At 50.5% G+C, this 23,631-nt stretch overlaps 8 protein-coding genes across 8 annotated transcripts; 6 read left to right on the plus strand and 2 right to left on the minus strand.

The window, feature by feature from the left end:
* Nucleotides 1–397: 397 nt before the first annotated feature.
* Nucleotides 398–3,412, plus strand: CDV56_105725 (pentatricopeptide repeat protein; the record flags this gene model as incomplete). Its single annotated transcript, XM_026759344.1, has 5 exons — nt 398–400; nt 483–674; nt 733–820; nt 1,445–1,887; nt 1,970–3,412. 5 exons carry the CDS (start codon nt 398–400, stop codon nt 3,410–3,412), a joined length of 2,169 nt encoding a protein of 722 aa, XP_026612959.1.
* A 1,421-nt stretch (nt 3,413–4,833) lies between these two features.
* On the plus strand, nt 4,834–5,250 carry CDV56_106038 (uncharacterized protein; the record flags this gene model as incomplete). Its single annotated transcript, XM_026759657.1, has 1 exon — nt 4,834–5,250. One exon carries the CDS (start codon nt 4,834–4,836, stop codon nt 5,248–5,250), a length of 417 nt encoding a protein of 138 aa, XP_026612960.1.
* A 1,022-nt stretch (nt 5,251–6,272) lies between these two features.
* CDV56_106120 (putative phosphatidylinositol-3,4,5-trisphosphate 3-phosphatase) lies at nt 6,273–8,033 on the plus strand (the record flags this gene model as incomplete). The annotated part of the gene is made up of 1 exon (XM_026759739.1): nt 6,273–8,033. One exon carries the CDS (start codon nt 6,273–6,275, stop codon nt 8,031–8,033), a length of 1,761 nt encoding a protein of 586 aa, XP_026612961.1.
* A 200-nt stretch (nt 8,034–8,233) lies between these two features.
* CDV56_106251 (putative phospholipase A2 (PlaA)) lies at nt 8,234–10,714 on the minus strand (the record flags this gene model as incomplete). The annotated part of the gene is made up of 1 exon (XM_026759870.1): nt 8,234–10,714. The coding sequence occupies one exon, from the start codon at nt 10,712–10,714 to the stop codon at nt 8,234–8,236; it is 2,481 nt and encodes an 826-aa protein (XP_026612962.1).
* A 571-nt stretch (nt 10,715–11,285) lies between these two features.
* EXO70 (EXO70 family protein) lies at nt 11,286–13,307 on the plus strand (the record flags this gene model as incomplete). The annotated part of the gene is made up of 3 exons (XM_026760066.1): nt 11,286–11,569; nt 11,638–11,855; nt 11,923–13,307. 3 exons carry the CDS (start codon nt 11,286–11,288, stop codon nt 13,305–13,307), a joined length of 1,887 nt encoding a protein of 628 aa, XP_026612963.1.
* A 393-nt stretch (nt 13,308–13,700) lies between these two features.
* ade13 (adenylosuccinase ADE13) lies at nt 13,701–15,682 on the plus strand (the record flags this gene model as incomplete). Its single annotated transcript, XM_026760219.1, has 8 exons — nt 13,701–13,752; nt 14,033–14,760; nt 14,818–14,934; nt 14,995–15,067; nt 15,120–15,198; nt 15,257–15,263; nt 15,316–15,373; nt 15,432–15,682. The coding sequence occupies 8 exons, from the start codon at nt 13,701–13,703 to the stop codon at nt 15,680–15,682; spliced, it is 1,365 nt and encodes a 454-aa protein (XP_026612964.1).
* Nucleotides 15,683–16,841: 1,159 nt separating this feature from the next.
* On the minus strand, nt 16,842–18,360 carry CDV56_106779 (uncharacterized protein; the record flags this gene model as incomplete). Its single annotated transcript, XM_026760398.1, has 5 exons — nt 16,842–16,868; nt 16,924–17,357; nt 17,418–17,723; nt 17,822–17,982; nt 18,059–18,360. 5 exons carry the CDS (start codon nt 18,358–18,360, stop codon nt 16,842–16,844), a joined length of 1,230 nt encoding a protein of 409 aa, XP_026612965.1.
* Nucleotides 18,361–21,734: 3,374 nt separating this feature from the next.
* Nucleotides 21,735–23,385, plus strand: CDV56_107034 (PDK/BCKDK family protein kinase; the record flags this gene model as incomplete). Its single annotated transcript, XM_026760653.1, has 4 exons — nt 21,735–21,948; nt 22,042–22,190; nt 22,274–23,253; nt 23,322–23,385. 4 exons carry the CDS (start codon nt 21,735–21,737, stop codon nt 23,383–23,385), a joined length of 1,407 nt encoding a protein of 468 aa, XP_026612966.1.
* Between the last annotated feature and the right edge of the window lie 246 nt (nt 23,386–23,631).

The raw sequence follows: 23,631 nt of genomic DNA on the forward strand, positions 1-23,631 counted from the left end.
TTGTATCTGCTGATTGTTAATGAACGATCCATCGAAGATACAGTGGATCTGATGGACGGGTGTCAAGAAAGGGATAATAGTACCAATGCGATGGTAATCTCTCCAACTGATCTCACGCATGCTTAATCGCTTATCTCGGAACTTCACTTTCTCCGTCTCTCCAGTTGCGACCACCCGCCGCTTTGAAGCTCATGTGGAGCTTATTTGATGACTGGCTTTCGATCCTTGGACATAATCATATAGCTTCGCTCTAAGTCCTGATCCTGTATCAAGCATATTGACTGTCTTTTCCAATCTCCCTTTTTTTTTTTTTCATTGACCAGGAAAGGCGCTCTTCGTGCCGCCTTCAACTCAGTCCCAGCCAGCCTATTCCTCATCACATCTATCCAACATCACAATGGTGAGTATACTTCCCCACGGGACATGATCTTTGCTTTATGCATTTTACAACTCGTGTCGCTAAAATATTGCGCGCCTTATAGTTACCATTGGGTCTTCTGACGGCTGCGCAAGGCCACCCCATGCTAGTGGAGCTCAAGAACGGCGAGACGCTGAACGGACATCTTGCCAACTGCGACAACTGGATGAACTTAATACTCAAGGAGGTTGTTCAGACTAGCCCAGAAGGCGATCGCTTCTTCAGATTACCAGAGGTCTACGTGCGAGGAAACAATGTGGGTTACCTACATGCTACTCTCGACGTGCTCTCGTTCTAAGCTAATGAGCATTTAGATCAAATACTTGCGGATCCCAGAGGAAATCGTGGAGATGGTCAAGGAACAGCAGCAGAACCAGCCGCCGAATCGCAACCGTGGTGGCCGTGAGGGCAGGGGCGATAGAGGCCGTGGTGGTGGCCGTGGTGGCCGAGGCCGCGGCCGGGGTCGTGGCGGCAGTTAGATATGGATATGATATGCGCATAACGAGACGAAGAGAGAATGATCGATACCCCGGGGAGATCAAGCATGTCAATTGCTAGGAAGGACCGGTTGGTGGGTTTGTCGAGCATGGCCTTGGCGTATCTGGCTCGGTTTCTTTTTTTTTTTTTTTTTTTTCAATGGGATTACTGCTCTTGAACTTTGTTGTTTAGTAAATCTGTCCGTAAAGGACAAAGAATTATCGAAATATCTTGAATTCTGTCAACCACATCTGTACTGGACAGAATTTTGGGATTTCTCTGGAGTCGTCACAAGTCACGTGAGCGCGCTTCTCTTCTTCGGCTTCCCGATGCAAAGGAGACAACTCCGCTTTTTGCATGGGCTCGAGATGCGCCGAAATACGCTCATTCTCGATGGACTCTGGTATTGTCTCTGTCCATCATTTCGAATCAGTGCTTTTCATAATACCAGACTGTCATTCACGAAAGGGAGAAGGCTACAAAGACATGATTGCTCATCGGCGATTGTCACTCCTCCGCGAAGATGTCTGAACAGCGATGCTACAAGAGCTAATGAGGAGCCAAAGGCGCAAAAAGGCAATGAAAACCATGAAAATAACCTCATCGGGTCCTCAAAAATACATCAGACTCCACAACAATCGCAATTGGATTCTGAGCGCCGGCAACATGTCAGTCTGCCGCTCAGTCCCAGCATTGCCCTACCTCCGTCTCCCGGCGTACCCAAAAATCTCGAAGAGCGGTCAACGCCGGACCTTGAGAATCGACTTCAAGAACTAGCAACTGGAAGCCCCAAAATCCTCAGCGCATCGCAGATATTACGAATTTTGGTCAGAGATCGCCATGTGCGCCCCGAAGTACGACACTACCGAGCGCTGATTCTGGCCAACTCCGATGCGGAGCGTGGCTCGCCGGAAGTTGTTCGCCAATTGCTCTCGGAGATGGAAAAGAATGGGATACCTGCAGATTCCGGTACACTTCATGCTGCATTGCAGGTATGGCAGTCTCAATGCGTCTAAACCCATCCATAGCTCTGCGAATATAGGATCTCTTGACTTACACGGATGATACCCATAGGTTCTCGCTGTGCACCCGGACTATTTGCTGCGTCAAGAAATATTGCGCACCCTCCGAGATCGATGGCTGCCCCTAAGTCCCGCTGGTTGGCACTACGTGGTGGCCGGCCTCTTGAGAGAAAACCAATTCGAACTCGCATTAGACCATATCGCGCACATGGAGAGAAAGGAGATTATGGTCGAGAATTGGCTACACAGTCTGTTGATATACAATCTCTGCGACATTCAGGATTTCGACGAAGTTCTCCAGCAGATGCGCAAGCGGTCAAGTCAGGGTCATGACATGACGACGGAACTGTGGCTGTATGTGTTGGATGTGGCAGTCGCGGCATCTCATCTCGAAACTGCTCGATACATATGGACGCAAATGGTACAACTGGGGTACCTCCATCCTTCGAAGGTCCTCTGTAGGGAAACTCTGACCGTCGCGGCCGAAAAAGGCGACACTAAGCTCGCTTCTTTGGTAATTCGGTTTCTTTCGGAAAGTGATGTCCCTCTGATCTTGCAGGATTATGAGAAGACGGTGGAGGCGCATGTCAAGTCTGGCAAGCTCTCGTCGGCATTCGAAATTCTCTGTAAGATGCACAAGGCTGGTATCAAATTGGAACACACTTCGACGCGGGCCATTTTCAACTACATGGTTCAGACGAGAACTAGTCCACGGCAGGCATGGACTATTCTCAAGAAGCTGAAGTCCTTGAAATACCCGATTCCGATGGAATGCGCGCATGTGGTCATCAAGCTTTGTGACTACGAATCTTTCAATGACCCATTTGCGGTCGATGAAGGGATCTCGCTCTACCAGGAGCTCTATACATTGTGTCCAGGCAAGGCCGATGTTTCGGTCTACAACACCCTTATAGGAATGGCTCGCAGAGCAAAGAACGTTCAAGCCGGCATGTTTGCGGTGAAGGAGATGTCCTCGCTTGGAGTGATTCCGAATCACATCACTTTCGAGCACTTAATCATGATGTGCTTAGATGCTGGCAACTTTGAATCGGCGTACATGTACTACCAGGATTTGGTGGCGCGGGGATTCCGTCCCAATGCGTACACGCGCCAAGAGATCAAGACCATATGCTCCGAGTCCAGCGATCAATTTGCGATTCGATTGAGAGACCATCCGCAGATGCAGGATGACCCAGCCGACGATCTCATCGAGAGCAATGAAGAAGCTTCAGACCAGTCGGTTTCTATCAGAAAGATAGCGTCCGAGACGCCTCCAAGATATGCTGACCGCTCCGAGCGTCGCACGCGGGAGCCCCCCCGGCGGGTGCTTCTCTCGAAGGAAGCCCGTCGAGCGGCAAGCAAGGAGCGACGAAAGAGGAAGCGAAGACGCTTGGCGATGGCCAGGGCCCAAGAAGAGGAGGGCTGGATGGACTATGAGCCAGGGGGCCTTGTGCCGGAAGACCAGTCGAAGACTGATGAGACAGAAACCGACTAAATCTGGAGACGAGGAGGCTGGAAATAGCACCCTGTCGTCCAGTTGTATATGTATCAAAATTTATACCTTGTATAGTACAGTTGTATACCCGTTGAATACGAGGGATTGAGACACGGCACCACCACTGAAATTTTCTTTGAGTAGCAGAGTTGTCAATGAGGTCGGTGACAGCCCCGAGGTTGTTTGCTCATGACCATTACCTTTAATGGTGTCCACCCCTCAGATATTTTAGCCATGACTAGCTGTGGCTGTCTGGAGTAGCACTGCTTGGCTTGAGTCTGAGTGAGACACAATGGAACATCAACGAGATGGCCTAAACATTTAGTGAAACCCCCAGTGCATTGACCCGCCCCTTCGAAGCCAAGAATCGATGGTCAAACTTCGGTTCGAACTTCGAACTCTTAGTAGTCGAAAGTCTCGCGATGATCAACAGGAGCGAACTCAGAAAAATAGATACGGGTACGATTCAGGAGTCACGTAACCTAGTCGCTGGTTTGATCGCAATATCTATGTTGAATAATGATACTGATCCCTTGTGAAATTATGCAGAGAACAATCCAATGCTACACTGCATATAGTACCTGTATTCGGGAGGATCACAGGACAACAAAAGCTCAGAGAACTGATATCTTTGCGATCGGAACCTTAGACGAAGTTTTGAACTATGGTTCATTGGTCCACTCCTTCATAGTTCATGCTTGACGGAGTAGCTTTCTATCTATCTATTCCAAGGGGCAGAGGAACGACTCAAAACACTGGACTGTGACAGTGCCGAACTATAGTACATGTATCCTCGGTTTGCGATCGTCGGAGAGGAAAGTCAGTCCGTCGTTTGATGATCAGATCTGGAGACGACAATGGGGTTGCAAATTGCACTTGATTCATCGCACGGCAGACATTGGTCTCTTTGTGCTCTGATGTTGGGTTACACCCACGACACGGTCTCTCCTGCTGATTATAATTAGAAACGAGACCGAGACACACAGCTTCGCGCACCTCGCAGATTTGCAGGAGATCGACATCCGACGGTTGGAAACCTAGGCACAAGGCCACCAGGATGCACGATCATTATGATGTTTTGGTTTCTGATTGATTGACAACTTGAGGATGCTGGAAAGTCTGCTCCACCCCGGCAGCAGGCGAGAAGCAGGTCTCTCCCATGCTTGCCGTAGAACTTGTTTTGCTATATATGAGTAGCAGACATTCTTGATAATGGCCTCTTCTCTTTCAGCACCCTTCTTCGTCTTCTTTTCGTGTTTCGTTCTTCATAACAAAGTCCTCGATGAGTTATCTGCTTTTTATTGACTTAATCTAATACTTAATATCTGTCTTGCGGTGTATATACTATACCTCCTGCGCATATACATTCCTCAGGCACCTCTATCTATCTTAAACTTCATACCACGATCATCAACGTCAACATGCACTTTGCTACATTCCTGCTCGTCACTCTACTGTCGATCTTGGACATAACCTTTGCGGCTCCTGCCTATCACACCATGAACCCTGCCCTGACCTGGTATGTCTCAAATTTTGACACCGGCTGCTCTCCTGGGGGCTGTGTCTATCAATTCGATATTCTCGGTATCGCCACCCCAAACACCCCCGGGTTCAACACTACGTGCAACGGCACCGACGTGGAGACGGACTACACCTTTTGCAGAGACAAACACATCAAAGCTAAAGTGACAGCCTTGACGTATCCCGCATGGAAGGTGGAGGTCATGCACGCTTGGTTCAAACCTGGAGCCGAGTTCTACGCCGAGGGTTCGGTCAATGTCACATCTTCCATGAGGAACTTTACAATTCCTGTGACAGATACATATGGTGCTGCTTGAGCCGACGACGGCGCTGCGCTTATTGATCTCGAGATGGCTTGATCTGAGAATCAGTTCCTTGATGGAAGGAGTTCATCGCGTTGATCCGCGAGTATGGCCCTGGCCCTGGCGAGGTGAGGGTCAAGGAACGATGTACAAACTGGTTATCTGTACCATTGATATGAAGACTGGTCTGTATCTTCTAATGCGGACTTGATAATGAACCCATTGTCATCGGAATATTCCCCATAACCAGCATCTGCTTTTTTGTGATGAGATCCCTGGATCAAGCCCAGCTTCATTCTGTTCTCTTGTACCTAAAAGACTAGCACAAGAAAAGAAAAAGATAAAGTAAAAGGACCCTTCATTGATACTGCTCATTCCCACCCCATGGACCACTGTAGGACTAGGTAAACAGTAAACAATGATTCCGCCGCTCTGGTGGCTGTGACATCATCCCCGCTCTGTCCACAAGAACATCCCCAACTCGTGCACTTGCGGCCTGCGTATCAGGTATCACTAGATACTTCCCAGGTTGTCAGATTTTTTTTCTCTTGTGTGGATTTTTACATTTTGCTCCAAATAAGAACTTAATAACATCAGATGACCAGTCCGCATTAAGTGCAGATTCCATATTGACCACTGACGGAAGATCTGGATTCCGCGTGCTCCATCAGCATCAGCTGCAGCATTCTCCGCTTGCCTGGGGGACCGTGAGACTCTCAACGAGAACGAGGTCTTTGCAAATGGTAAGATAAACTTTTTCGAAAGGTCATCTATGAGTCTACTCACTGACGAAAGATCTACAGCTGCTTTACGACGCTTGATATCAATGGTGCGTCTCTATGATTTGCCCCTTGACCCATCCCTAGATCCAGCAACTTGCTTGCCGAGACTGACCAACTATGCTTGGCTCCTTGATTGATGCAGGCGTCGATCCTCCGGCAGATTGTTGCTGGACCCAGAATAAGACATCCTGAGGCAGGCCTGGATCTCTGCTACGTCACAGATAACCGTGAGCCTTCTGTCCGTCCCTAGTAGTGATGTCTCGAATTGTTCTTCCTACTATTTCAGTGCGCTCCTCTGACACTTTATCTTTGCGCATAGTCATTGCGACCTCAGGGCCATCCTCTAACTATCCGCAACGTGCATATCGGAATCCTCTAGATGCCTTAGTGAACTTCCTCGACGCCAAGCATGGCAAGAACTGGTGGATTTGGGAATTTCGTGCTGAGGGCACTGGATACCCTGACTCGGAGGTCTATGGACGAATCCACCATTACCCATGGCCGGACCATCATCCGCCGCCGTTTGCGCTCATCCCAGCAATCATGGGAAGCATGAGGAATTGGCTGCAGAGACTAGATGATCCAGATGGCGAGGGGAAGCCACAGCCTGCGGAAGGGAAGAGAGTGGCCGTTGTGCATTGCAAAGCCGGTAAAGGACGCAGTGGGACCATCGCGTGCAGCTACTTGATCAGCCAAGAGGGATGGAAGATGGAAGATGCCCTTCAGCGGTTCACCCAGAGGCGGATGAGAGTTGGATTCGGGCATGGTGTGAGTATCCCCAGCCAACTGCGCTGGGTGGGATACGTCGACCGGTGGGCGAATCAGATGGGCAAGAAGTATATTGAGCGGCCGGTTGAGATCCTCGAGCTGCATGTCTGGGGCCTGAGAGATGGCGTCAAAGTTGCCATTGGGGGGTTTGTCGACGAGGGCAAGAAGATCAAGTGTTTCCACTTGTTCCATCGCAGCGAACGAACGGTCGTTGACGATGGCAAGACCACATATCCGGCGAAGAACACTCAAAATGGCAGCGAGAGCAGCACCAGCAAACCAGATACGACCGCCGACTCGCCCTTACCCGCTTCCCAGACTTCTACATGGTCAAGCACCATCGCTTCCACTTCCTCCCCTGACTCCACAGTCACTGCGCCCCTAGCATCAGGACCTGAAGGCCTCAGCGCTGCTCCCCAAAGACGCATCTCGGCCGTCATCCTCCGCCCCAGCACACCAGTCGTCCTCCCCTCCTCCGACGTGAACATCGACTTCGAACGGCGCAGCAAAGCCGCCTACACCGGTTGGGCAATGGTGACCTCCATCGCCCACGTCTGGTTCAACGCCTACTTCGAAGGCGGCGACAAACACGACTCGGGCGTCTTCGAGGCAGACTGGGAGTCCCTGGACGGGATCAAGGGTTCCACAAAACGGGGCGTCAAAGCGCTCGACCGCCTCAAGGTCGTCTGGCGGTACGCACCACCTTCCCGCTTCGGTATCCGCGAGCCCGGAAAGGACGACACCGCCATCATGGCGCAAGCCATCACCGAGCCGAAACCAGGCGAGCCGATCCGCGAAAGCCACCCGGCCGACTGGCGTGGCCAGGAAACAGGCGCAGCCGACGAGCACGAGCACGAGCAGGAGCACATTCCCACGCGAATCGCCGAGCTCGAGAATCATCACACCGGAACCAAGGGTCTTACGACCGCGACAGACCATCCGTTGCTCACGAGCGTTAGTACGGCGGCTGCTACTGCGGTATCGGCGACTGCACACTCGATTCACGGGCTTAGCAAGGAGCTGGGGCTGCGGAAGCAGACGGATGAGAGTAAAGATGTCAGTCTTGCGGAGAGCGATGTGGAATCAGGACAATCGAAGATCGGTGCGGCCGGGATGGATCGGGAACAGTCGGCCAAGGAAGATGAGAATGGGGATGATTTCAAAGGCGTCCGGCCCTATTTTGGGAACAATGGTGATAATTCGGAGCACCATTCCGGCGAGGCTGACTCTACGAGAAGTCCGCAATAGATAGCAAGGCTTGTTCATCATTTCCTCTGTATGTTCGTATGTGTGTATATTGTGACAGTATAATCGAAGAAACATGTAACCTTTAGATGCAGTGACTTCACCTTCATCCTAATATTACTCCACATCGTAGTCTAAATTATTCTTACAATCATTACCTCCAACACTCAAATATATCAATGCCAAGTACCAACACATCCAGGTTAGATGGGCACAAACCCTTCCATTCGTCGCCTATGCACCTGTTGCTCCCGTCGAAGTCGGTCGGATTTCTTGCGCTCGTAAACTCCTCGCACGACACGCTTCATTTGTTCTTCGCCTTGCGCGAAGTTGGCTTTGGCAAGTCCAATCACCGAGTCGATCTGTTCAGGGGTATAGACAAAGTTCCAAGTGGACAGGAAATCGTCCACTTCTGGGTCAATCATACTGGGGTACGGCGTCAGAGGGCGTGCCGGGTCCGTGACATCTGCAGAAGATGTCGTCTCCGACTGCTGCGCGGGGACCGGTTGTTTGGTCATCGAGGAGCTCGGAGGCAGCTCCGGGGCCGAGGGGTTGGGCAGCAGGGGGAAGTAGACGACTGCGATGCCTGCATCAGGATGCATGAGATGGAAGTCCGATTCCGAATGGTCTCCGTGATGAGGATGGAATAAACGTTTCGACGGTGGGGGTTCCTTGTCAGACACCCTTTCTTGCTTTGTGCCGACCCACACGTTGCAGTAGCCTAGATCAGTATCCTGGAGCGATGGTCGGTCGCCGGCGGCTTTGGACCCTTTGTGAGACTCCGTGGGTTCCAATTTGCCCACTCCGTCTCCATGGCCCTGGGGGTCGTTTCGTCGAGCGTCAGAAATCTTCTCGTCTACCGCATCTTGCGTGATATTCTGCGGCTCTCGCAATTTCTCTTCTGTCTCCTTCAGCCCGGTATCTTCTTTGGGCCAGCCCGCTCCAAGTGGCCATCCCTTGATGCCTCGTTGACGGGCGTATCCATCCACGACAGAAAGCCAATTCTCTTGCTTGATGTCAGCCGAAGCGTCAAAGGCGACAATTATATCGACTTCTCTGCCCGGCCTTAAAAGAGGATAAATGGGCAAGTTGTTGCTCATTCCCGCGTCCATGAGCCGGAGATGCTCGCTCTGGAAGATCGATTCCGGGCAAGAAGGCGGTAACTGATCTTTCATGCCTAGTACATAATTCGGGATGGTCGCAGGGTCGATCGGATGGACACGGATCAGGTCTTTTGTCTTTCCTTGGATTAGAGAGTCTATGCCACCGAAGCCTACTATGCCTTGCAGCAGAGGTCGAACCTCCTTATAGTAATGGGATAGCGTCGCACAGAAAGCACTACCCCACACGCCCATCAATCCCGGAACACGCATCTCAGGCAATGGGTATTCTCCATGGGGTATCACGTTGTGACCACCATTGAAATGCCTTCCCAAAGCCCAGGTGGGAATACCTGCACTGAGCTCCTCGCAGAAGAATTCAAAGGGGGTGAACTCGAACCATTGAAACCATGCTTCGCTCTGTGACGCCTTAATAAGCTTCTCGGGTGTTGGTTTCTTCTTCGGTTCTTCATCTTCCAAGGCCTCTAGCACCGGGATCTCGTGACGGACAGCTGTGTATATAGGCATGGGGTGGGCTCCATTGTAAAGATTGTACCTCTGGTTAGACAATTTCAAATCTTGGTGTGAGACTCCAAGTTCTCCTTTTGGGACCAAAAGTCTCGCGGCTAGGAGCATGCCATAAATATCGACCAAGCCAAAATCCGCGCCGGGGTCGCCTTTCAATTTCTCGACCAGTCCGCTGAGAAGATACTTGTTGGTAGGTGCAGTTGTGAGCAGATTGAGAGCCTTTGGTGGGAACGCTATGTGCACCCCCAGTCTGTTTTTAAGATGATCAACTAACCGATTGTAATTCCGACCAGTGATCGATGAATGGTATAAAGTCTGCAGCCAACAGCTGCCACTGACGCCAGCGGTGTAGGTGACACAGTCCCACAATCCCACTTCCTGAGCAGCAAGATACGAGCCAGTACCGGCCACGAGGGCGCGCAGACCACCTCCCGAACCGCACATAGCAATGGTAGGAACGTCATCCGGATGAATATCTTGCTCGGGAATATTCAAGTATGAAGCCAACGCCTTTACAGCGTGCTCTCGGCGTTTGCGCCGGAACGCCAATTCTTCATCACACAAGGTATTTCCGATGCGGACTCTGGCTTCTTGAAGAATCTCTGGGTGCACGTCTGGATCGTGAGCTTCTTTCCAAATTTCTTCCGCAAGAGAGCCAGGAGCCATGGAGAGCTCGCGTTGGAGTTTCTGCACCGTCACAGGAAGCAATGAGGTCCAGTCGGGAATAATTGATTTCTTGAGACTGTCAAGTTCGATCCATTCGGCATTGCCAACAGTCTGCTTCACACCGTCGAATTTGTGCACGATGTTGGCCCAAAGCCCCGTCTCTACATATTGAGTAACGTCCTCGTCGCCACCACCTGAGCTCCCTGCAGACTTCCTTTTTGACCGTTCGTGGGCATTGAGCACAGAGGAGACCGAAAAGTATGCCTTCGAGTCCGACTGCAACAATTGATTATTGCGGTCACCTGTATTATAAAGTACCCCACTACCCAGAAAGCCCAGCGCAGCAGGAGGGACCGTCCAGCGCAGACGAGAGACTCCTGCTACACCCATTGTGAGGCGGGCAACACGTGAGGAGGCAAGGGAAGAAGACAAATGCATCCGCCATTTACTGCGACACTGGCAGACCAGTTGTAGACGGCCAGACCATGGCGATCCTTTAAATTAGATCGTAGGTATCCGTATCTGCTTTGCCTTTCCGGCCTTTTCTCGCACGATCGGGAATCGAGGGAGTAGCTGTATGACGACATATCACGTGAAGAGCTGCGGAATCGCAGACGGGCCGCAGCTCCTATTTAGGCTTAGCGCATATTGCGGAGAAGGGAAGATGCAATCATCCGCTGCTGTTAGTCTATTACTACTTGTTAGTGTTGGGTGACTTGGGTGACTTGGGTCTGGGGAGAAGAAGACCAAAGCTCCATCCAATCGATCATGCTTGTCCCTTGAGGCCAGGAGCCTCATCGGCCAGCTGTTCATCTAATACATATTCTTCTGTTTCCATTAACTTAACCTCTTATTCGAAGATAATGATAGCTCTTATCATCAGCACGACTCCGCAAACACAGACTTTGGTTTCGAATCCTTAATTTTGGGGTCCATTGTGGACCCTTCCGGTTGAGCAGCCATGGTCGCTTCAAGGAATAATGCTTATGCAGAGGAGAGCGCAGAGGTTGAGGTGCTGTACGCCAACCTCGAGAAGCTCAAGCTCCTCACCAAGAAGATTCAGGGCTCCCTGGTCCGCCTTGAGACCGGTGGTAATGTTGTAAAGCATGCGATAGGTCCTATCTACAGCAATACACAATCTCTCCAGATAACCAACAGCAACATCGACAAGGTCAATGAAGCCATTGAGCGCCTTCGTCAGCCACTCGATGCGAAGAATCGTGAGGAGGGTATCATCCGCGCTGGGTAAGCGATGGCCTTTCTTCCCTTTCGGCCACAAGTTTCACTGCATGCTGACTGATTTGGAAAAAAAGACCCCAGAGTGTAGAATTGTCTCAGTATCTGGCGGCGATGAAACGTGTGGACAAGGCTCTGGTCGATCTGAATTCCACAAATCTCAAATCTAATCAGAAAGCAATTTCCGAATTCAACTCCCTCCTTAGTACAGGGAACGCGAAGCTTCAGGACATGCTTCGTGGGATCTTGAATCAGTATGCTAGTCCGATTGAGCCATTACACTATATAACGAAAGGTACGAGATTGCTTTGCAGTCGATCAAGTCTTAGACCGATTGCACTGACTCCTACGGACACGCGCAGACCTCCCGTTCCCATCAATACCCGAAGAGACGATCTCGGAGTTAACATCGATATGCGCGGCAATCAACTCAGCAGCAACCCACGGATCACAACGCGGTGATGGAGGAGACCCTGCACTCAAAATATACGCCGATGTGCGTGGGGCTTACCTGACATCAAGCCTACAAAATCTTGCCATAGCTTCGTTGAATACTGTCAAACGAAGAGCTGCCGACGGTCCCTACAAGCAGGGCACCAACGGCATAGGGATCTACTCTAATGCGCTAGAAAACTTCATATCTACCGAATACGAGATGATTGCGCAGATCTTCATAGGCGACCAGCGAGGCCTGGCTTTGCAGACGACGTTTCGATCTACGCTTGCCGAATACTCAAAAACCTTGCGTGAGCTCAACGAGTATATCAAGGCCAATCTGATGACGGACTGCTTCTTAGCGTTCGAGATCATTGAAATTGTAACGGCCATGTCGTATCGCGTCGACTCGAGGACAGGCGAGCTCAAGAGCTTGTTCATAGAAGCTCTTCGGCCGGTTCGTGAGACGGCAAAGTCATCTCTCTCGGAGCTACTTGAAGAAACGAAACGGAAAGCCGCAAACATCCCTGTTCTTCCTCCTGATGGCGGATCGGTCCCTCTTGTGAACGAAGTCATGAGCTCGCTCACTACTTTGACTGGTTATTCCGGGCCATTAGCATCCATCTTGACTTCCCTAGGAGACGGCAACTGGCGCTCCACGGCCAATGCGTCAGGCACCGCTCCTTTAGATGTCAGTCCAGACAGCTCGACCTTGTTATCACACTTCATTCTGGATATGATCGAAGCTCTGATGAGTTCTCTCGAGGCTCGAGGTCGGGCATTCCATCGTTCGAAAGCCGTGCAGGGCGTCTTCCTATCCAATGTCTTCTGCATTGTCGATCGCGCTATCCGACAAAGCCCTGAGTTGGCACGCCATTTGGGCACACCAGACAGCATCGCGCGCGTAGACACATTTCGGAAGCGGGCCACTTCAACCTACCTTGATGCGTGGAAAGAAACATCGCAGTATCTTCTGGATGTCCAGTATACATCGCGTGCCGGAGCCCGACCAGCTTCCGGTGGCATTGTTGATTCCAGCGCAATAGTCAAGTCACTCTCGTCCAAGGACAAGGATGCCATCAAAGACAAATTCAAGGCATTTAATGCAAGCTTCGACGAACTGGTCAACCGCCACAAGGCTCTGTACATGGAACGAGAAGTGCGCGGAGTATTGGCCCGTGAGGTACAGGCTGTTTTAGAACCGCTATATGCACGCTTCTGGGACCGCTACCACGAAATTGATAAAGGCAGGGGCAAGTACGTCAAATATGACAAAGGAAGTCTCTCTGCGCAGTTGGCTGCATTGGCATAGAAAACCAGCACAGGGTTCAATGTTGTCTCCGACACTGGCATCTTCCCCCGCTGAAAGCAGGCCCTGCTACAGTTGGAAAGTGTGGTGCTACATGTCGGCAGAGTTCAAGAACCGGATTTATAATCAGATACCCATGCAGCTTGACTCATATACCTCGATTAATTATAATACTTCTATTTGGAAATGTACATAGGCGTTTTGGTTCCCCATCATGTGACGATCGCCCTTCTGGACAGCCCCTCCTGATAACGTGACTGATAAGCCACCCCACTAAAGCCTGGTCCGCCCGCAAGTCTCAAAATTTCACTGGGGTACGCACACATCAGCGTTCGACGTTCTTTTGCTCTTCATCGTCCAATTTTCCTTAGACAAGGCCCAATTCCTTTGGACAAGATGTCTTCCAGCAATGATGTGTACCAGACTCCTCTCAACTCGCGTTATGCGAGTAAGTGTGCCCCGCAATCTACTTACGCTCTTGAAGCTGTGGCCGAGTCAATCCCGCTTTGTAGTCACTAATGGTCATTGATATGAAGGCAACGAGATGAAGTATCTTTTCTCCCCCAGAAACCGATTTTCGACCTGGAGACAATTGTGGCTTTGGCTTGCGGAGTCTCAGAAGGGTGTGTATAACCAATTGCCCGCCTCCCTGATGCGAAGGGGAGAGCTCTGCACAGTCTTCCTCTAAGGGGATTCCACTGCGAAGTTTGGAGAGCTAACGAGCGCAGAGCTTGGCCTTCCTATCCCCGACGAGGCCATTGAACAGATGAAGGGCCACCTCACTATCCAGGACGACGAGTTCAAGGTTGCTGCCGAGGAGGAGAAGCGTCGGAGACACGATGTCATGGCTCACGTTCACGCCTTCGGTCAAGTCGCCCCCGCAGCTGCCGGTATCATTCACTGGGGTGCTACTTCGTGCTACTGCACGGACAATGCGGATCTTATCTTCCTTCGTGACGGATTGGACATTCTCATCCCTAAGCTCGCAGTGGTCATTGACAAGCTCTCTGCTTTCGCTAAGCAGTACAAGGATCTGCCCTGCCTGGGTTTCACCCACGGTCAGCCTGCTCAGCTTGTGACCGTTGGAAAGAGAGCCTGTCTGTGGATTCAGGACTTACTCATGGATTTGCGGAACCTTGAGCGGGCCCGCGATGACCTTCGTTTCCGTGGTGTCAAGGGGACCACTGGTACTCAGGCCTCTTTCCTCCAGATCTTCAACGGTGACCACGACAAGGTTGAGCAACTTGATGAGCTTGTTACCAAGAAGGCCGGTTTCGATTCGGCATTCATCATCTCCAGTCAGACGTATTCGCGCAAGATCGATGTTGACGTGGCCAACGCTCTTGGCTCGTTTGGATCTACTTGCGAGCGTATCGGTATTGACATCCGTCATCTGGCTATGCTCAAGGAGGTCGAGGAACCTTTTGAGAAGGACCAGATTGGAAGCAGTGCTATGGTTAGTCGGACTCTTGCCCACAAGGTGAAGAGAATGTGAACTTACCGTGTCGTGCAGGCTTACAAGCGTAATCCTATGCGGTCTGAGCGGCTTTGCTCGCTTGGAAGACACCTCCAGAACCTGCCCAAGGATGCTCTGGACACCTACTCCGCACAATGGTTCGAGCGTTCGTTGGTAAGATAATGCTCCTCACCTTAGTTGTGTGCACATAACATTAGCATTGACTATTTCCAGGATGACAGCGCCATCCGTCGTATCAGCATTCCCGAGCTTTACCTTTCGGCCGATGCCTGCCTGATCCTTCTCAGTAAGTGGAAGCAAATTATATGTTTGTGTTTCAGCGTCTGACGGACTTTCAGACAACGTCACTTCCGGTTTCGTTGTGTACCCCGAAGTCATCAGACGCCGTGTCAACGACGAGCTTCCTTTCATGGCAACGTAAGTCACTTCGTCTGTTACCACCTCTACTGCAAATAATATACTAACCCTTATGTAGTGAGAACGTAAGTCCAGTTCAGACGAATCACCTGACGAACACATATACTAATTGAATAGATCATCATGGCATGTGTGAAGAAGGGTCTCTCCCGCCAGGATGCTCATGAGGAAATCCGTATGCTTCTCCCTGGCCTCTTCTACCGCAAAGCATTCGCTGATATTAAGGCCCGCAGGCGTCCTCTCCCACCAAGCATCGGATAACGTCAAGAAGCTCGGAAAGAACAACGATCTGATCGAACGCGTCCGCCGCACCGCCTTCTTTGCCCCCATCCTCGACGAACTCGATACTCTCCTCGACCCCAGCACCTTCGTCGGCCGTGCTCCCCAGCAGGTGGAGAAGTTTACATCGACAGAGGTCAAGAAGGCGCTTCAGCCCTACGAGGAACACCTCCTCAAGGCCGAAACCGCCACCCTTTACGTCTAAAACTGTATCCCGAACCACTATCCGCTCGGAAACTCATAACTTCCTTGGGAACACAATGTTGGAAGATCACACTGGGAGGGAAAGGAACCCAACCCTGCCCGAAGGGAAACTACGTCGGCGCTTAATCGAGCGGTCCGACGAACTGTCTGCTAATACCATGAATAAGCTACGATCAAGACGCGCTATACATAAAAGTTTAACGAGTCACGCAGAGTACAGTGAGGGGAGCTTTTCTGATTTAGATATGTGTATATACTAATGATATGGGATGATTTTTGATTAATGGCATACTTTCTACTGCTAGTCTAGAAGCTAGGGGCGAATCTAGATCCCACATGAAGATAGTCTACAGCGACTAGTAGTCAAAACGTATGATCTGGCAGTCAACGAAGCCGACTGCAGGTCCATACAGGTACATGCTGTACTACATGCCACAGGCCAGCCGCCTCTACATCCTTCAGGTTCCACGGGCATTGGTCGAACCATCCTGCGCCAAACTACCTAGCATAAATTACTAACTTTGACCTCTTGTTTTTGTCAAGCAGCACCACATTGTAGAAGGTATTAAGATTAACATGCCCAGTCGCGATAAGAATGGGCGAGGTAAAGGGCGAATTAATATATGGCCCCCAATCCTTCTCCTTTATTCCATTATGTTTGCCCTCTTCATCTTTTTATGAAAAGCAGAATAGGGAAGTCATCAAACGGCGTAAACAAGGCAGAAAGCCACCCATGCTGAATAAATGCACCAGATGCAGACTATGGCGTTGAGTCCGCCAAGAATTCACGGAGGCAGGAACAGTGAGGAGGAATCTAACCACTAGAAAAATGACTATAATGACCCGAAGAGAAGCAGCAAAAGACCTAGATTGAAGAAATTGCGGCAACACAGAACAACGAAGAAAGAAATGCGAAAGGTATATCCAAGAAGCGCAACGGCGACTTAAGAAGAAGTCACAGTGGGAAGTGCGAGGGAAGGCGAAACAATTAAGCAAAAAAAAGTCATGCACTGCATAGCTTCATAAGAAGCATGAGCGTTATACCTACTCGTTCGCTCCAGTCATCATCCTTCTGACGGATATTTCATAAATGAGGATATAATATGACATCATGTTGAGGCACCTCATTGACTGCGTATGTGCGATGCATCTTTGGTTCTTTAGAGAGCGGATAGCCAGTTGATGATCTGCGGAAGGTCAGGCCTGATAGTCTGCTATAATAGCAGGGACGAGAAGACTTACCATCATGGCTTGCATCATAGCGACCTTTTCACCATAATGTTTGCCATCCCAGCTGGCAGCTTGCAAGGTTGCATTGTACATGCCTAGAACTTCCATGCCTCTACTCCGAGCTGCTTTTGTCGTGTCCAGAGCATACTGCCACACGGCGCTGTTGGCGGGGATACTGGTATCGGTGGACAGCTTCTGGTGACCGGGAGCCGTGGGCCCCACCCAAAGCAAAGGTGTGTATTGTTTGCTGACTTTCGTCAGAGCGAGCCATTCGTCCATGCTGCTCTCGGCTGTGGACAAGGAAAACGATATCGAGAGCGAAACGCTGTGAATCACAGGGACAGGCTTCTTTTGGCTGTCGGAGTGACCGAGCAGCTTCTGAACTTTCTCATGAGAGTCTCTAGAGGCGGGCGATCCAACTACTTTCACAAAAACGTGGGGAATATCTGAGCATAAAACCGTCAGCGCTGACATGTATGAATGTTTAAATGAAGTAGATGGCTCACGGGTTGAGCAGGCGTAAGTGCTTCGAGGCCCTGATTTGTCACCCTGGAGAAACATCTCCTCGCTGGAACTGATTCGCTTCGGCCAGCAGGACGGGTTGGTGAATTGCGAGTCACATTTGCATTGTCCGCTGTACTCGTCACTCATCTCCCAATCTTTCAGAGCGCCGGTGGCGATGTTTTCTCGGAGAAGGATATTGAATCCAGCATAAGTATCAGCCAGTGACTCGTCACCAATAAAAGCGACTCCGTCAAATTTTCTGAGTATATCACAGATCTGAGAGCTGCTATACCAACGATAGACACAACCTAAGCATGTCATCAGAACCGAAGCAAGCGCCAGCAAGAGGACTTTCGAAGAAATGCATTGGTGAGAAGACGACAGTGTCAACCAATCCCACTCGTACCTTGTGATGTATAGGCAGCATCAAAGCCATGGCGGCCTCCATTGCTCATTGCGCTGAGCAATGAGTCTCGAGTCTGGCAATACACCTGATCTTCTGGGGGGTTGTATAGGGATACTGAGGAGATGCCGCACTCCTGCCGACCCGTATAGTGTGCTAGAAAGCTGAGGAAAAGAAGACGCTTTGGTAAGTATCAAGCTGCCATGACAGCTGAACAGACAGGGCCATAGAGAAACTTACTCTTTCCCCGCAATTCCAGTGGTGGACGCCGTTTCTGACGGGGCGAAGGGCAGCCAAAAGAGATCCCTTATAAGCCAGACGATGTAAAACACACCCAAAACCCAAAGGGACGCCATGAGTTTATAGGTAGACGAACGCCAGGTGACTCTCCGAATCAACCTTCGTCCGTTAGGCCCTTCGATAGGACCACGCCTCTGGGGCAAATGGTTCTGCTGCATACCGGAGAATGGATATGCAACCGCCTCGTTCATAGTAGACGATGAGGCTATTGATTCACTGTTCGAGGCACGGCGACGGGACATGGTTTGCTGGACGTTGAAACATGCAGACTAGAGCACGGTATGGGAGACGTGTGAAGCTGGTGCACCCATCCAACGACGATCTAGCTGTCCTATCCTCTACCTCTTCGAACAGTCAATCTGAAGAAAAAGCGGGTTGGGGGGGGGCGATGGGTTGCAGAGACAAAGAGCAAGACGAATGCCAACTGTTCACAATGAGCTGAAGGGATGAGGGAAAATGAGGGCAGAGTTGAGCCTGATAAAGGTGTGAAATGACAGCAGAACGTGCGATGGAAGTAGCAGTGAGTTAGAGACAACGGTGGCTCGGAAGAGGGGCTCTTCTTTGGAATGAAACTGAATCGTTAGGGTCTTTCCTGATTGGGATGTCCTCGACACTTGTTCTTCTTCTCTTCTTCTCTTTCTGCCTGCCTCTTCTTCGTCTTCTTCCTTCTCTTCTCTCCTCCTCCTCCTCTTCGTATTTCCCTCACTGTCCCTTTCTTATTGGAGATTGTTCACTTTTTAGAAATTAAAATAAACAGAAAATATCTCGCTGGACAGCCAAAATGGATAGCAATAATACTAATTATTATAGTGATTCTTTGCCAGACGCACAATGAAACACAACGGCTGGTGACTTGAGAGGGGCAATTTCTCTCGACTGGAGCCAGTCACAAGCAGGAATATGGCATCAACAGCATGAGCGCAAAATAGGTAATTCCTGAGCCCAATTTGCGGATCCTCCCTCTCTATCGGGATTGCTGATTAGTGAATGCATGACCGAGAGACAACTTCACTAAAAAAAAAATCAAGCAAAAACCACGGACAACGTGGAGAATCCGTTGACGGAGCAGAGAGCATCTTTGCATCATCTTCATCACTTCACTTTCACCACGGCAGCCAGATGAGGATAAGCAGGAATAGAATCTCGATGGTTCTGACCAAGGACAAGTTCCTTCCTTCTTACAGAAGAGGAACGATTCATCGGCGGGTAATTGAGATCCACCCATGCTCACTGAGCCGTGGCTTTATTTTCTTCTTTTTCGCGAGAGAAGAGGCTTTAAAAGAAAAAGAAGAAGAACTGTCCTTACCTGTTGTTTACTTAATGCCTGTTTCGGGCCAGCCAAGCGCTTGTCTTATTTCCCTCCTGGGAAGAAAAAAAAAGCAAAAGAAGGACGGCGACAAAGTCACGAAACAGCAAAACGAAAATAGACCACAAAGAGAAAAAGAAAAAAATAACACAGAATAGGACTGTGTGCACTGTGCAGGGGAACTGCGAACTGCAACCAGAAGTTCCAGACAGCCCGCTGCGGTGAATTGACAGCCAGTTAGATAAATCTGCCGGTTGATTCTCGAATGGCGACCCTTGTGGTTGGTGGGCCAGACAGGTGTCAAAAGGGAAAAATGAAGACTCCACTGCCAAAAAGGTTTCGGGGCGGCGCAAGATCACGAACTCAGGCAAGACGGTTGTCTTGGAATGTCCTTTGGTGGGAAGTTCGGAAGCGCCTCAACCGACCAGGACCACCAGTCAAAAGAAGTCGACACGTTTCCCTCGAGATTGATTTTGCAGGTTGTGGGAGGGAGTTCGGAGTAGACAGAGAATGTGCTCTTGCCGTTCCCTTCGTGCTTCATCATCTCGCAGTTCCACCTCGCCAAGTGGCAGCGGTCATACTGGGGCGATCAAGGACGCCGATGATGGTGAAATGATGATGATGAAAAGGTGCATCCGGCTCAAACAAAGAACTGATCTCGCGTTCAATCATTTCTTTTGGTGTGGGTAGATAAGCTGTGTGGTCGCTATGACTGTCCTGCTCGGGCGTCATATAGTGATCATCGTGGAGCAAAAGTACAAGTCTGATTGCCAGCATGCTGAGATGCTCCTTAAGACACTGGGCGATCGGAAAATGGTCAGGATGAAGATCTGATCAATGAATGACACAGCTTATGTCGATGCTGATGTCGTCTAAATAGTCTACAATCTACGCAGCTTCTTTTCCTCTTCCATGGCTATTCCATTATTATCGCTCATCGACGACCATAAATCCTGTTTGGCGGGGATTTGGTCTCATGCATGTAAATCATTCTTCTTGGATAAGACAACTCGACTGTTTGCTTCGTCAGGGTCCCGATTGATATCCTTCATCCCCCTGAGAGTGATGGCAAGGGGCTGAGGAAGATGTTTGAGGGAAAGAAGCAAAAGGAAGTCACAAGGCCATCTCAGTCTCCATATGGCTACGATTGAACTCTCACTTCACCTGAAATTTCCTTTTGTTTGCGCGATGAAGCGTTTTGACTCTCGAGAATTGACCGTGGGGGACGAGGACGACCGGAACATCGATCGGGTTAGACATTTTCCCCGAGTCCAGAAAAGGCAAAACTACTTTGTAGGTTTCCCCTGAGACGAGGCCAGACTCCAGAGATAGATAGTCTCCAGGTCTAGAGAATAAATTCACGGGAAATCGTGGGGTGTCAACGGTCAAGTGTCAACCGCATCGCCCTGCAACTCAATTTTCATGAAAGAACTGCTGCAGTAGCGTGATAACTAGCCTCTTTGGACAGACCGAGTGACCGAGGAGACCGTGGCCGAGATGAGATGCCTTTTGGTATCTATCTACGGAGTAGCTAATAATTTCAAGTAAATTCAGTGTCTCCCTCCATCGCCAGTGAGAGAGCGTGTGGGCTCGCCGGCAAAAGACAAGTCAAGCTTCTCGGGCGAAGGGGAAATCCGGAGGAACTCTATTATGTTTATTCCCATTTCCACCCGCTATTCCGCTGGCATATGGCGCTGCTAGGGCTGGGACTCGGGAGAAGATGAGCAAAAGACAGTGGACAATTGCCAAAATCACTGTCTGGTCATGTAGAGCCGCTCTCCAGGAATGGTCCAGATACAGAATCAAGATGGATAAATCATCATCACGAAGCGTCCTCGGGAGCTGGAGGAAGAGACGGGGTCGTCGTCGTGCGAGAATCGGCTGATTTTCACCCGTTTTGCTCCTCGGCCAGGCACGGGTTCACCCCCACACGTGACCCCCGGGGCTCCGCAACAGCAGCACAGTACTCCGTAGTGACTGATTTAGTATCGAGTCGTCTCCCCCTTCGGTTGGGGGGGATTTTGATTTTCTTCAGATAGAATGAATGCCTTGTAGCAGACACATTGGAACTTCTTAGATCGTACGATACACTCGTGAAATCGTGATCTCATACCACGTCCAAACAAGCATATTTTTCCTCGTCCGCATGCCCATCCCCCTCCAGCCCCTCTTCCCCTCACTCCCTCCGAATCGGAGCTTCCAGTGCTCTTGCTCTTACCGCCCTGCGCTCTCCCTTGTGACTCAACAACCTCGGCAGCCGACGTCCGGGGTACCTCGACCGCTCTCTCTTCTCCCATCACCACCGTGTGCATGCCAATCCAAGCTCCCATCGCATTTCCAGTCGTATCGCTTGGAGTCTCTGGGTTAATAAAGCGTGCACATCAGGCCGTCTGGCCTTTATTTGAAGACGACATGTGGAAACCGTCGGAGAGACTGATGGAAACCATCAGACACTATGCGAGCTTCCCCGCCACAGGTGTCTCTCTCCGGCAGATGGTCCAGTTCGGTGACAGACCATCGACAGGTATGTGCATCAATCTAGTTTTCCTATTTTATCTTTAAGTGTTTCAATTGGGCAGCAGCCAGGGCTGATCTCATTGTCCGTCGTTTGGAGCAGGAACTCTCTTTCGTGCCTCACAATTTCTCTCCGAAGAGTTACCTATTCGCTTAGCACATCGCGTCCAGGATCTTGGAGAACTCCCTGATGGATTGAGTGAAATGCCGTCGATCAAGAAGGTACAGGATTGGTACGCACAGTCGTTCGAGGTATGACTCCACGCTTTACGCCTCTACTTGCGCCCCCCCGGCACTTCTCTTGCCCTCGCGGTAGGTGCTCACGTGCTCCGCAGGAAATCATCAACCTGCCCCGACCAACTCTTTCTCAAGAAGTCAAAGCTCGCCTCTTACGACCTGGGAAGATGAATGGCGGCTTTTCTAAAATTCTTTCCGAAACCACTCAGAATCCCAGCATCCGGGAAGGGCAGTATCGATCGTCCCCCACGAACGGGAATGGCAATGGCAAGGGGCACGTCAGCCGAAGATACTTTTACCCATCCGATGACCAAGGCCATTGGCCACCCGAATTGAACGACTACAATCAACGGTTCGCGAAAACTTTGCAGCACATCAAACGGCGACACGACAGCGTCGTGACCACCGTAGCCCAGGGCATCCTGGAATGGAAGCGAAAACGCCAGCGTTTGCAAATTGATTCTACCGTCCAGTCATTCCTAGATCGCTTTTACATGTCCCGTATTGGTATACGAATGTTGATCGGTCAGCACATCGCCTTGACGGAACAGACGCATGTTCGCCACCCGAACTATGTCGGTATCATTTGCACCAAGACAAACGTTCGAGAAGTCGCACTCGAGGCTATTGACAATGCTCGTTTTGTCTGTGAGGACTACTATGGTCTTTTCGAAGCGCCGAAGATCCAGCTCATCTGCAAGGACGACCTCAACTTCATGTACGTTCCCGGCCACCTGTCGCACATGCTCTTCGAGACTCTCAAGAACTCGCTGCGTGCTGTGGTGGAAACCCACGGCGCGGACAAGGAGGCATTCCCTGTGACAAAGGTCATCGTGGCAGAAGGAAAGGAGGACATCACGATCAAAATCTCCGATGAAGGTGGTGGCATACCCCGTTCTTCCATCCCGTTGGTGTGGACATACATGTACACTACCGTGGATCAAACGCCCAATCTGGATCCGGACTTTGATAAGAACGACTTTAAAGCTCCCATGGCTGGCTTTGGGTACGGATTGCCAATCAGTCGCTTGTACGCTCGGTACTTTGGTGGTGATCTCAAGTTGATCAGCATGGAAGGGTAAGCACCATAATTCCCCCAACGATGATCAAGCTTGTCTCTCTCTCAGACACTGACATTATTTGCAGATATGGCACGGATGTCTATCTCCATCTGAATCGGCTCTCTTCGAGCTCGGAGCCCCTGCAATGACAATTACCAGTCATGAGGGACGGTCGTGTTCGGTTCTCCACTTCCCACAGACTGCATCCTTTTTACTCGGAACCCGATCCGCCACCGTCCCAAGGATTGACGCTGATGAACATTCAAGCCGCCCGAATGCGAAACAGGGAAGTTTCTGAGCGCAAGCAGGTTGGCGATGCTGAAAGCATGCTCAATACTGAAAATTTGAGCACGTAAGCGCCGCCGCCACGCCTGCTTGCTGTTTGGACATAGCAT

Source organism: Aspergillus thermomutatus, assembly GCF_002237265.1.
Source record: "Aspergillus thermomutatus strain HMR AF 39 chromosome Unknown NODE_148, whole genome shotgun sequence".
NCBI lineage: Eukaryota > Fungi > Ascomycota > Eurotiomycetes > Eurotiales > Aspergillaceae > Aspergillus > Aspergillus thermomutatus.